Source organism: Triturus cristatus, chromosome 1_2 (genome assembly GCF_964204655.1).
Source record: "Triturus cristatus chromosome 1_2, aTriCri1.1, whole genome shotgun sequence".
Classification (NCBI taxonomy): Eukaryota; Metazoa; Chordata; class Amphibia; order Caudata; family Salamandridae; genus Triturus; species Triturus cristatus.
Genome location: NC_140580.1, coordinates 828,137,853 through 828,151,935, shown reverse-complemented (window position 1 = coordinate 828,151,935; position 14,083 = coordinate 828,137,853). Strand labels below are relative to the sequence as shown.

Sequence of the window (14,083 nt, the reverse complement as noted above, 5' to 3'; positions counted from 1 at the left end):
GCACTAAATGGCTAAGGCCGGAAAATACCAACCTTGTAAATGTGGCATTCGCAAAATTGTAATTTATTATCCTACTTCTTCATAAGTTAGGATTTTTCCTTGCAATTCCAAAGATACCAAACATGACCTGGTCACCTGCTCCAATTTGGAAATTATAGCTGATTATATGTAATAAGATAACTCCAATGTTATCCTATGGGAGAGGTAGGCCTTGCAGTATTGACAAACTAATTTAAGATTTTTTTGCCGGTAGGACATGTAAAACTTAAATTTACAAACCAACTTGTTAAATACATGGCTCCTTGCCATATATATCATGTGATAAAGGCCCCACGAGGGCTGAAACGCGTTATGGCTGGGTGTACGGGTTTGAAATAAATTATACTGCACCAGATTTGGGTTCGCTGTGTCTTTGTTCGAGGAAACGAACGTGAAAGAGACATTTCATGCATATATATATATATATATATATATATATAGTCGGTCTTTTCTCCGTTACTCTTTGGAAAATAGGCACTCACGGAGTTCGTTATTCCATCCGTCTTTTATTGCATTTTAGCAAAACATGACGCGTTTCGGCAGACGCCTTCTTCAAATGTTATACATACATGCCAAAGCTACGGCATTTTTTATACATAAAGTCAACATTCAAAACCCGATCACATGATTTCCGGGGCCATGAAATTGAAGACGCACTTTCCTTACTTTCACGGAACCCGCCTTATATGAATGATTAGAAATATACAGGCACCCATCTAGTAGTCAAACCATATTTTGTTTAAAAACCACGTCTGATGTGCATAATTGTCATAATCTTTCTATATTTTTTCAAAAAGAAATAATATCTTTCGGCCCCATTGATTTTCCTTATTGTCCGCATGTTTATTCTTAGAGGTATGTTGTTGTGCTGTGTATCGGCTACTGGGTATTTTCACCTATCGTGAAAATCCTTGTCATTGCTCTTATCTAAAAATTACAAATGCATAATTGCACATTGATTCTATCTCACAATTGAGTTTTTTATCTATCCTCTCCTGAGCAATGCTCTATTATATTGTCCTCATCAAGCCCTGAATCGGCCCAACATGCTTGCAACAGTGTTTAACCGTGGATTCGGGTTATTAATTAATTATCTTCAATTCAAAACCAAACTGTGCATTCAATTTTTCCTAATCTGTTTTTGTTTTTATTTTAATTTTATTTTTATTTATGTTTCCTCTGAAGCTTTCACCATTGATAAGGATTCTTTTGTCTCTAAGTCGATAATATATCTAGACTCCATCCTCATTAGTCTTTTTACTCTGTCTCCTCCGCGTACATTGGGAATCACCTGATCCAATCCAAAGAAACAAAATAGATCCCTATTGCTTTGATGTTGTTCCGCGAAATGCCTCACCACTGGATATGTGGCATCCATTTGAATCCAGAGAATGTTGTAGGGCCATGACACAAGCATTAAGGTCTACAATAATACTACAGCAAAATACTACAGTAGAGGTCTTCAGGTAATACCCATTGTCCTAGCACACAAAACCATTATCCCACACACAAAATTGCAGCCAATCGTTCTGAGAGAACCAAGCTTCTGTTGCGTAGTGTTGTAGGAAATAACCTTACCTTTCAACCTATCAACACATCACATGGTGCTGGGCAGATGGTACCACTGTAGATTCAAAGAACACAAAGTGTATACCCAAGAACGACAAGCATGAGAACTAAAGAGAACCACATTAAGTTCCACACTCTTCATGTGGGACTGGAATAGTCTTGGCCAAGGTAATTTCCAGATAAGAGGATTTCATGACCTGAAGCTAGGGAGAAAATTGGGATTTTATTTAAGGCATGCATCTTCTGTACTTTAAAGTGGTCATGATCAAGCTTTTTCTCTCGACCATCTCCAGGATATTTACTCCCCGCAAGAAGGACATTAGATATGTGCCAAGCACAGTTACATATTGTGGCATGGACTGGTCTTTAATTTTGTTAACAACGTGATTAGGGAAGACTATAGATTTACCTCCAGCTCGCCGTTCTCCGCAGCATCATGAAGAGGAGTTCCTCCCCAGTTATCCGTGGTCATCTCTCCCCCATGAAGCAGCAACCAGCTCAATACCTTGGCATGACCTCGACTGGCAGCGAAATGCATGGCAGTGGCGCCATCATCATCCTGTTCTGAGAGGCTGATGTCTGTTAAGTTCCGCTGTAGAATTAAATCGGTTTTAAAATCAAATGAATAAGCCAAAGTTTGCATTGTCAATTAAAAAGAAATAACAAAAAACAAGCATAAACCTTTGTCTAGGCATCATGTACACTGTTTATAACCATCAATGGTATACCATGAAGACACTGTTGATCGTCCCCTAGGTAATGAATGAATTGCTACAAAGGTGCCTTCCAGTTACACTGATGCTAATGGTCACTGCCCGTAGGAGGCACTTACCAATCAACTACTCGCTCACCCAGCGACAACTCATAGTATCACTTCCCAGTTGGAGGAAATAACCACTCCATTTCTCACCTTCAGAAAGACAACTCATATGATCATAGTCCCTATGAGGAAATTCCCACTCCTCATATACAGAATGACAACTCATGCAGTTACTGACCCTTGGAGTCAACAATCACTCTACTCCTCACCTTCAGTTAGATAACACATAGCCCAGAGGTATTACTGAGTAGAGTGGCACTGAGTAATGCACGGAAAGGATGTCTACTCTTGATGCTGAAAATTAACATCCTTCTGTAGCCTATGCCTACACCGTTTTATATTGGAGCCAAGGGTACCCACTATCCAGACAATTTTTACACTGGTATGTCCTGGACAACCAGAACGTTTCAATACACTGCCTGCAGATCAAGAAGAGATGTGGTCCAAGATAGGGCCATAAAGGAGGTGCATAAGGATCAAATATATAACTTCTGCCTGCACGGTACACATAAAGTGACCAATAGCTTAATCCCATCACTTTAAGGGCATCTACCCCTCCTACGTGAAAACATGGCTGAGTGAGAATTGATGACAAGCCCTACAACGACTTAGTGAAATAAATTTCTTTGTGATGCATATACGACTACAGCCAGCAAGAGAGAGGGCGCTACTTATTTGTTCTTCTGTAGTTCATACATTGTGCTGTTGTACTGGGGCTTCCTAAATAGAGAGTGAAAGAGGACAGAACACAAACTTTGTGAGGTCCACAAAGGAATAAAACTGACAAGATACAGCCATATAAAACTTTCAAAAAACGATATTGCAACTGCGGGTGGGCAAAATGACCTTTCTTCAATCCGTGGTAGGTAGCCACTTCCAGAATTGTTTCAACCACCTACCCCTGTTTGAAAAAAGGAAGGGATAGAGGTGAAATGCCCTGCAAAACAAGAGCTCCTAAACCTGCACATCAGGAAATGCATGGAACAAGGACTGCTTAGGCTGCCTAGAACTGTCAGGAGCCAAAGAATGTAATTGATTTATTTGTCTAGCACTCAATAGTGCTAATGACTAGCACTTAATAGTGCTCTTCAAAGCAGCTTTCCTAGCAGGGGGTCTTGTGAGTGGTGCCTGCCTGTACTAATGATAGCTAATTCCATGGTTCTATGAAACCGTCCTCTACAGAATTGTGTCTGCTGTTCCCAGAGTACTTCTGCCATCCTTTTCTGACTAGGGGTACTGGAGAAGAGTTGCTAATCTCAATATAGTCATCGGCCACATGCACATGAATTGATGGTAACCAATTCCTTCACTGCGTCACATAACAGCCTGACAATATCACAGAAGGGATTAGACCAAATACTTAGAAAACTCCTGCAGCCTCACTTACTACAACGTTAACTCCTCAATAAAATAGGTTGTTAGCATATGGTAGAGCAATGTATTTTAACACATCGGTATTCCCATTTTCTAGTGACTATAAAATATCGGAGTACATAGGACCAAATAGTGTGAAAATAAATATATATATATATATATATATATATATATATATATATATATATATATATTCCAAATGAAGCTTGCTCGCTTATTGAGGAGACCACACGCAGTTTGTAATGTGGTAGGAATAAATGGGCAGCGTCTACTAAAGAATTTTACTTACCTGAACTGCAAATACCAGCAAGCATAGCGAGGACACGTCCCCGAAGGGGCAGTCTTACAGACTTTTAAAACACCGTAAAGACAGGAACACGCTGTCCTTCTTCCACCTGAGCCTGAGCCCAGCCAGTGACCAAGGGAAGTTGTCCCGGAACGCGTGTGGCGCCAGTGGCGAAAAAATGCTGTGAGGTCCGTTCTCGGTCTTGTTGCTGTCATCCAAATAAAGAAGCAAGAAATTAACGCTGCGTGTGGTCTCCTCAATAAGCGAGCAAGCTTCATTTGGAATATATATATATATATATATATTCACTTAAAAAACCATAGGTTTCACACATGTTATAGTTAGCTGTACATTTCACTCGTAAAATACCAATGAAATTCCATGTTATAGTTAGATCAGGTAACTATAACTTGCGCGCCCACAATAAACTGCTGATGACGTCACATAGTACATCACTCATGACATGGTCAGTGACATCACTCATGACATCAATGATGACATCTTGAAATTACACATTGTGGATTGCGGTCGCGCAAGTTATAGTTACCTGATCTAACTATAACGTGGAATTTCATTGGTTTTTTACGAGTGAAATGTACAGCTAACTATAACATGTGTGAAACCTATGGTTTTTTCAGTGAATTTGTACGGTTTTTTAAATGCTAAGTTATTTATTTATTTTTTATTTTTTGTTCTGGTTTTTCACTATGCGCACACCCTGCGCGCACCGAGCGCCCACGTTGTGCAGTCCATGCCGTGCGCGCCTCGCCTTTTTTTACGCAGTAACATTTGTTTTTTTCTCCCTTGTGGGTCCTTTAATTTATGTAATAAATGTGATTGTTACTAATTTATTTTTATTTTTTTATTTTTTTTGCCGTGCGCGTACGGTAAGCTTACCATACGCGTACCCCGCGATTTTTTGTAAAAATTATTAAATTTATTTTTCGTACTTTTGGGTCCTTCTTGGACCCCCTGACAAACACTGGGGGTCTGCAACTCTCTTCGTTGCCCCCGTTTCACATTCCCCACCTTTGTTTCTCAGTGCGAGAGACAGAAAATGGCGGCCAACACTTCCTGATTTCGACTGATTCGAATGTTTACAGTCATGTAAACACCAATCAGAATTGAGCTCGCGCACGGCACCGTACGCGTACGGTAAGCTTACGGTAAGCGCACGGAGCGCGCTTACAGATATATATATTGATTTAAATGCTATTTTCTCAGGACCTACTGAACAGATTTACACCAGACCTACAAAAGGCACATCCTTGACCTGAGGACTACCTCTCTGCCAAATTTCAAGTAATTCTGTTCAGCCGTTCGGGCTGTAGCTGTGTCTAAAGGTCCTATGGAAAAATGCATGGGGAAAACGCGTTTTGGGACCCCCCTTTTTTCTCAGCCCCCGCTTGACGAATCCCCCCAAGACTTTCAGGGTAGGAGCGGAGCGTAGTGCCCCATTAGTTTTGAAAATTTCGCGAGGATTCGTCGACCGGCGCCAAAGTTATTCCAAATAGAATGTTGCAGATTTCCTATGGAAACACGGTCCTAACTATAACTATCTACTGGCGACCGCCAGTAGATAATACATATGTATATATGTATGTATATATATGTGTGTGTGTGTGTATATATATATATATATATATATATATATATATATAAATATATATATATATATATATTACCTACTGGCGGTCGCCAGTAGGTAGTTATAGTTAGGACCCCTTTTCCATAGGAAATCCGCAACATTCTATTTTGAATAACTTTGGCGCCGGTCGATGAATCCTCGCGAATTTCTCAAAATAGGTGGGGCGCTATGCTCCGCTCCTACCCTGAAAGTCTCGGGGGGATACGTCAAGCGGGGGTTGAGATAAAAGGGGGGTCCCAAAACGCGTTTTTCCCATGCATTTTTCCATAGGACCTTTAGAACGAGCTACAGCCCGAACGGCTGAACAGAATTACTAGAAATTTGGCAGAGAGGTAGTCCCTATGTCAAGGAAGTGCCTTTTGTAGGTTTGGTGTAAATCTGTTCAGTAGATTCTGAGAAAATAGCCTTTAAATCAATATATATATCTGAGCCCGCTTACGGTACGCTTACCGTACGCTTACGGTAAGCTTACGGTACGCGTACGGTGGCGTGCGCGATTCTGATTGGCTGTTAGATCTTAGTAAACATTCGAATCGGCCGAAACCAGGAAGCGGCGGCCGCCATTTTGTGTGTTTCACTCAGAAAAAAAAGAGTGAAAACAAGAAAAGGGGGCAATGAGGAGAGTTACAGACCCCCTTACATTTGTGAGGGGGTCAAAGAAGGACTGTAAAGTACAAAGAAAACATTTATTGATTTTTAAAAAAATCACGGGGTACGCGTACGGTAAGCTTACGGTAAGCGTGTGGTAGAAAAAAAAATAAAAAAATAAATGAAATTCAGATTTAAGTGTTTAGATATTAGGGGGCTCTAAAAAGAGCCGTTGTGTTTATGAAATGATTTTTTAGTGGTACCTACAAGTAAGTACCGATGCAGAGTCTAAGGTTCAAGAGGAAGACTCTGTTCCCTTCATCATTGAAGTGCACACCATCTCCTCTATAAATGTCTTGCATGTCATAACGCAAGTTGTTGTGGTAAATGGCACCCATACCATAGTCACGGAGGAAAGCAGAAACAGATTTGTTGACGTGCTTTCTTGCTTTGTCATCGCACCGCGTGCCCACCGTGCGTGCACGGCACTAACTGCGTAAAGTGGGCGCGCGGTGCGCAAAGCGCACCGCGTGCTCACTGTGCGCGCACGGTGCGCGAAGCGCACCGTGCGCGCACGGAACGAACTGCGTTAAGTGGGCGCGCACGCCACGAATGGCGTAAAGTAACTTAGCATTTAAAAAACCGTACAAATTCACAGAAAAAAACCATAGGTTTCACACACGTTATAGTTAGGAATTAGCATTTAAAAAACCTTGCAAATTCACTGAAAAAACCATAGGTTTCACACATGTTATAGTTAGCGGAAATTTTACTGATAAAAAACCAATGAAATTCCCCCGTTATAGTTAGTGCAGGCAACTATAACTCACGCGACCGCAATCTTCTGCTGATGACATATGTGTCTTTATGAAAAAAAAATATTTGTAATATATGTATAGCTAAAAATGTATGGAAGAAGACATGGGCAAATAAGTGTCTAAATACAGTATTAGCATCAGCAGAGGATTGCGGTCGCGTGAGTTATAGTTGCCTGCACTAACTATAACGGGGGAATTTCATTGGTTTTTTATCAGTAAAATTTCCGCTAACTATAACATGTGTGAAACCTATGGTTTTTTCAGTGAATATATATATATATATATATATATATATATATATATATATATATTACCTACTGGCTGTCACCAGTAGGCAGTTATAGTTCCATAGGAAATCCTCAACTTTCTATTCCCAATAACTTTGGTGGCAGTTGACGAATCGTCGCGAAATTTTCAAAACTTTTGGCCAGCTCCGGTCCGCTCCTATCCTGAAAGTCTCACATTTATTCGTTAAGCGGGGGCCGAGAAAAAAGGGGGGGTCCCAAAACGTGTTTTCCCCATGCAATTTTCCATAGGAACCTTTAGTTGCAGCTACAGCCCGAACTGCTGAACGGAATTACACCAAATTTGGCAAAATGGTAGCCCTTGGTTCAGAGTCGTGCCTTTTGGTTAAATGGTGTAAATCCGTTCAGTAGTTCCTGAGAAAATCAAAAGTAAAATCACATATATATCTATGGGCGCAGTGGATCCGCGCACCCTACCGAGCACGAGCTGTATGCTAATTGTCTGTCAACACTCCAAACCAGGAAGTGTTGGCAGCCATCTTGTGCCTCAGTAGAACCGAGGCACAAGAAAACAGAAGGAAAAATGCGCAAAACGCAAAAAGGGGGCAGGGTGGAAACACCCTGACCCCCTAGGCCTGTTCAGGGGGTCCCACAAGGACCGCAAAGGCCCAAAACGGGGTGTGGCCTCTGAACACTTGTCTGCAACACAGCTCTCTGGCGCATACTGGAGGTACCTGGTGGGCTAGTTTGCCTCCAGGGACCCTCAGGATTGAGGAGGAATTAATTCCCCAACTTAAACCGTGCCACAGGGTGTGTTTGCACACATGTCACCTCAGGCCACACCCCCTTCGTTCACCACTGTGCAAACGCGCCCCGTGGCGCGTATTAAGTTGGGAGATTAACTCTCTTTCAATACTGAGGTCCCTGAGGGCCAACTAGCCCAACAGGTACCGCCAGTATGCGCCAGGGAGCTGCGATGCAGACAGGTGTTCAGAGGCCACCCCCCTTTTTACACCTTTCAGGAACACAGCTCTGTGGCACTTACTGGAGGTACCTAGTGGGCTAGTTTGACCCTAGGGACCCTTAAGATTCAAGGGGACTTAATCTCTCAAGTTAGAACGGCCAAAGGGCGCATTTACACAATGGTGAAGGGAGTGGACGGGGCCTGAGGTGACGGGTGCAAACACGCCCTGGGATGCGTTTTAGGTTGGGGAAATAATTCCCCTTCAATCCTGAGGGACCCTGGGGGCCAACTAGCCCACCAGGTGCTTCCAGTAAGCGCCACTGCACTGCGTTGAAGAGAGGTGGTGCAGGCTGTGCCCCTTTTTACACCTCTCTGCAATGGTGCTTACTGGACGTACCAAGTGGGCTAATTTGCCCCAAGGGACCCTCAGGATTCAAGGGGACTTTATCCTTCAAATTAAAACGGCCACAGGGCATGTTTGCACACATCAGCTCAGCTCCCCTCTCCCTTCAGCAGTGTGCAAACGCGGCCTGTGGCGCATTTTAAGAGGTAGTTTTAATCCCCCTGCCCTATTATATACTAGGGGCTTACAAAGGAGGTCATGCTAATAACAGGGGTACCCCAACACATACTGTTCCCTAGTGTATGTAGGTGTTTTAACTGTATTCTAAGTGTCTTTTAGCTTAGCACTGGCTTTAGGACTGGTTAGTAAGAGTCAGTTACCACCAGTACCCATCTGAAAAAGTTGAGGGTACAGGATGATTTTGCAACAAAGGCCTCTTTCTGCTCCTCTGTTTGTTCTTTCTGCACGTCTTCCTTCTTCCTGCACTTTTCTTCGTCTTTGAGGACTTCTGTTGCTTCTTTCTGCATTTCTTTTTCTTCTTTCTGTGTGTTTTTTCTTATTTCTTCACATGTCCTACCTCTGTAGGCATAGTTAGAAACTAGCATTTAAAAAAGCTTTGAAATTCACTTAAAAAACCATAAGTTTCTGTTACGTTAAAGTTAGAAATTAGCATTTAAAAAACCTTTGAAATTCACAAAAAAAAACATAGGTTTCAGGCACGTTATAGTTAGGAATTAGCATTTATAAAACCTTAGAAATTCATTTGAGATGTCATCAGTGATGTCATGAGTGATGTCACTGACCATGTCATGAGTGATGTAATATGTGACGTCATCAGCAGTGCATTGCGGGCGCGCGAGTTATAGTTAGCTGAACTAACTATAACAGCGGTATTTCTATGGTTTTGTACGAGCGAAATGTCCAGCTAACTATAACGCCCCTGAAACCAATGGTTTTTTCAGTGAATTTCTAAGGTTTTATAAATGCTAATTCCAAACTATAATGTGCCTGAAACCTATGGTTTTTTTCAGTGAATATATATATATATATATATATATATATATATACACTGAAAAAACACAGGTTTCAGGGATGTTATTGTTAGAAATTAGCATTTAAAAAACCTTAGAAATTCACTGAAAAAACCCACAAGTTTCAGAGACATTATAGTTAGTTGGACATTTCACTCATACGAAACCAGAGAAATTTGGCTGTTATAGTTAGAAGCGATAACTATAACTTGCGCTCCTGCAATGCACTGCTGATGAAGTCACATATTACATCACTCATGACATGGTCAGTGACATCACTGATGACATCACTCATGACATCTCAAATGACCACTGTTGGCCCCGGGGACCCCATCCCCGGGGCCTGGCCTGGTTGATTTATTTATTTTTATATATATTTGCGGTGAGGGGAGCCGCGTGGCCCTCCTCCCCTGGGCCATTTCTGGCCCTGGGGAACCCATCCCCCGGGCCTGACCATTTGTTTTTTTAAATTAACGCGAAGACGGGCCGCGTCCCCTCCTCCCGGGCCACCCCCTCATTTACTTTGAAAGCCCCCGGGGCTTGAGGGGCCGCGAGGCCACTCACCTCATAAATAAAAGTGCCCCGGGAAGGTGGCGGTCCCCGAGGCAGCGTGGGGGGGTAGGGCCACCCCACACATTTAGTAATGAATTCCCAGTTAGGTGGTGGTCCCCGGGGCTGCGGGGGGGGGCCGTGTGCCCCCCATTCAATTAACTAAGCCCCGGGGAGGTAGCGGTCCCTGGGGCTGCAGGGGGCCCCCGCAAATTAATCATTGATTGCCCCCGGGACCTGGCCCACCCGGGGGCTTATAGAATTTTGTTTTTTTTCCTCGGTCTGAATTCGCAAATCCAGCGCGAATGTAGCTGTTTTTTTTTAATAAAAAGCATTTTTTTGGGCTAGGGGTCAGGTTTTTCTACCCTGCCCCCTTTTCTTGTTTTTTAACCTTTGTTTCACTGTTTTCTTGTGACTCGGTTCTACAGAGTCACAAGATGGCTGCCGACACTTCCTGGTTTGGAGTGTTGGCAGCCAATCAGAGTGAAGCTCGTGCCCGGGAGGGTTCGGGAACCCTCCTCGGAGCTCAGATATCGAAACTTTTCTTTTTCTAATTTCTCTGGAACTACTGAATGGATTTACACCATTTAACAAAAAGGGCTCTTTGTGAACCAAGACCTACCTTTTTGCCAAATTTGGTGTAATTTCATTCAGCAGTTCGGGCTGTAGTTTTGTCTAAAGTTCCTATGGAAATTAACATGGGGAAAACGTGTTTTGGGGCCCCCCTTATTTCTCAGCCCATGCTTGACGAATCACCCCGAAACTTTCAAGACAGGAGCTGACCGGACCGCCCAAATAGTTTTGAAAATTTCGCAAAAATTCGTCAAACGGCGTCAAAGATATTGGCAAAAGAAAAAACGCTATTTGAATAGAAACGAGGTCCTAACTATAACTACCTACTGACAACCGCCAGTAGGTTATATATATATATATCTATATATATATCTATATATATATCTTCAAGGTGCATAGATGTGGAGTTGAGAATAGTAAATCTACACTTACATATATGCATTAACCTCCACTGTATTTTGTACATCGATATTTACGCTTCCATTCTTTGGCCCCATGATATTTTTGTTTTCCGTATTCTAACATATAATATATTCGACTGTCCCTGGTTTCCGATCAGAACTGAGCTTTGGTGATCCAACCCACATGTCATGACTGTCTCATTCGACATGATGGACGAAGTTAGTTAAACTTACCAGCCAGACTATGACTGTGTTGTGACCCATCTGTGCAGCTGCATGTAAGGGGGTCATTCCATCATGAGCTCGTATGTGGGGGTCAGCCCCACAGTTCTTCACCAAATACTGTATGATTTCCAAGTGTCCCTCCTGGCAGGCGAGGTAGAGGCATGTGGCACCGTTCTTTGTCTGAGCGTTGATAGCGCTGCAAGTGAAAATAGCGAGAAGTGAATGACTTAGGAAAATCACTACATACACTTTCATTCATGGAAGGATTGAGGCATGGGTCAATTACCATTCCCAACAAATTTCAAGTGTTTTGAAGTTATTGTTATGCACTTTCTACTTCACTGTCCTTGTTTTCAATCTTTAAGCCTAGGTATCATGGGAAAGTTTTATTATATTAGTACATAAATTGTTATATGAAATGCCTACTTGTGATGTGTCTATTCCTTTAGCAAAATGTTTGATGTCAGCGTTGCAGAAATAGAGACCAAAAATAGTATAATTGATTGAAATTATATGCATTTCATACTGTGGTAATAATGATTTGCTTTCATTTATACTTTACATGGTATGGTAAGCACAGTAGTCTAATAAACTTAACTAGATTGTTATGTAAGAGAATGCTGGAGGAATCTTTCCTAAGATAGCTATCAGGCTGCCCTCTACCCGAGGGCTACTTTGCAGCTCAAGGATATACAAAGAAAGACTAGGAGGACAGTATTTCTCCTATTTGGCAGGAGAAAATGAAATTCCTTTACAAGAGCCCTCAGAGACTTAGAATGGGAGAAGGCATTTAAGTCTGCGCTAAAAACACAGTGGATTAGGGAATTTTAAAGTTAGGCCCTTATATCGCTCTACTGGTTCTAGCCCCGAAATGCCTCTCAGGGAGCAGTTGTGCGCTTTAAAAGTGTTTTTCATTCATTCATGAAGCTTTAGGAAACGTACACATTTCAGTCTATATTTACTAAGGCTTTGCAACATTCCCAAATAATGCAAAGCGATACGAAGTCACCTCATTTGTGTTTACTCTCCAGGGCAAAAGGTATTTTGTGCTGGAAAGGGTCTGTTTCTCAGCAATGTTTCGCATTGCTTTGAGTTGAGAGGGCATTAATAGGGTGTTACTTGGGTGGATCAGTGCAGGGTTTGACAGATAGCCCGATCTGCTAAGACATCGAGACCAGACTTTGCATCATAAACTAACGGCTCCTTAAAGCATGTGCCAACAAGGGGAAATGCTTTCATATCTCAAAACAAAAACTACCCATTGCATGTGTGCTGAAATGCACATCACACATCCATTGTGTGGGACCACTCTGAAATGTGTTGAGGCATAAGACCTTTTTTTCTGGAAGGGTAGGCTTCCAGTACCAAACTTATGCTACACAGTGCACACTCAACTCAGCACCATGGTGTGAAGCAGAGGTAGAAGTGCATTAATAAAAGTACTGTGATGCAGCGCAAGTAGTGCGTGGGGTGAGCAAGCATGGGGTTGGGGTCAAAGGCATGGCTAAAAAAAGCAAAATATTCTGTAACTTTTTCGATCTTCCCCTTCAGGTAACTACATATATAATAACGCACAGCTTAAATTAAAAATAAATGCAAGTTAAGTTACTCAGTGGGAAGTGCATTATTGTACATTATGAAACCTCTATTGGTTGATGCACTGCATAGATCTGTGTGCATAATCAGAAAGCCACAGAATTGAACCCTGGTTGGTGCAGTGCAGAACAGAGACTAATTAATGTATGTTTAGTGCAACGGGGTCCCAACCTATTAATTATTATGAATGTGCATTACACACAGTAGAAGATAGGCTGCTGTGAAATGGGCAAAAATGTTTAAGATAATAAATGTCCTCCAAAATATAGATTTTTTTAAAAAAACAGACTGTGCATAGTGGAATTATTCTTCTAACTATTCATTAAAACCACACACTTCACAGCTCAGTTGGTAACTCGCTTTCAATATGACTGCAAAAGAAAAAAATCTGTTTCACCAGGAAGCTTCAAGTGATTCCGTCAATTGAAGTCATCAATACCAGCTTCCAAGCACCATTGACAATCGCAGATTGACCACTTGTGCACATTTACATTTCTTTCAGGCAGCAGGCACCCTGACAACCGGGCTTGTTTAGCTGTCTGCCTCTCATCGGTTTCACAGGGCAGGGAAATCCCTGCCTTACAATTCAGCTGACACATTTCACCTCAGAAATCACGGTCACGGGACGGTTGTCTTTTCTTAGAAAGTAGGGGAACTAAACAATATGGGTATGTCGTGCCCCTCAGATCCCGCCCACTCCTACCACTGGCTGTGAGGGTGTGCAACACCCAAGGCTGTCTAATTAGAGCACCAGCAAAGAGGATGACAGCAGCAACAGGCCAAACTGCACGCGCTGCATCGCTAAATGGGATGCAGCTCTCGCAACGAAATTCGTTTTATTTATTTAAATGTGTACTTACCTCCATTCATCCATATTTTTTTGGTTGAAATATGCAACTTTTAATGGAAGTGAACAATTTCACTATTTTGGAAACGATCCTGTGAAGATCCGCTTTCTGAGGGCATAATTCTCAAAGGCATGTGTACACTTATGATTATTTGAGGGGCACGCGG

At 42.2% G+C, this 14,083-nt stretch overlaps 1 protein-coding gene across 4 annotated transcripts in view; it reads right to left on the bottom strand.

Annotated features, from left to right (window-relative positions):
- The window catches only part of ESPN (espin), an 888,237-nt gene that overhangs the window by 529,116 nt on the left and 345,038 nt on the right, over positions 1-14,083 (bottom strand). For all 4 annotated transcript variants that reach the window (XM_085608893.1, XM_085608894.1, XM_085608891.1 and 1 more), the window contains exons 3-4: positions 11,483-11,669; positions 2,018-2,200 (exon numbers count right to left, since the gene is read on the bottom strand). In XM_085608893.1, the coding sequence (XP_085465019.1) occupies positions 2,018-2,200; positions 11,483-11,669 (370 nt within the window). The remainder of the gene's footprint in view (positions 1-2,017; positions 2,201-11,482; positions 11,670-14,083) is intronic.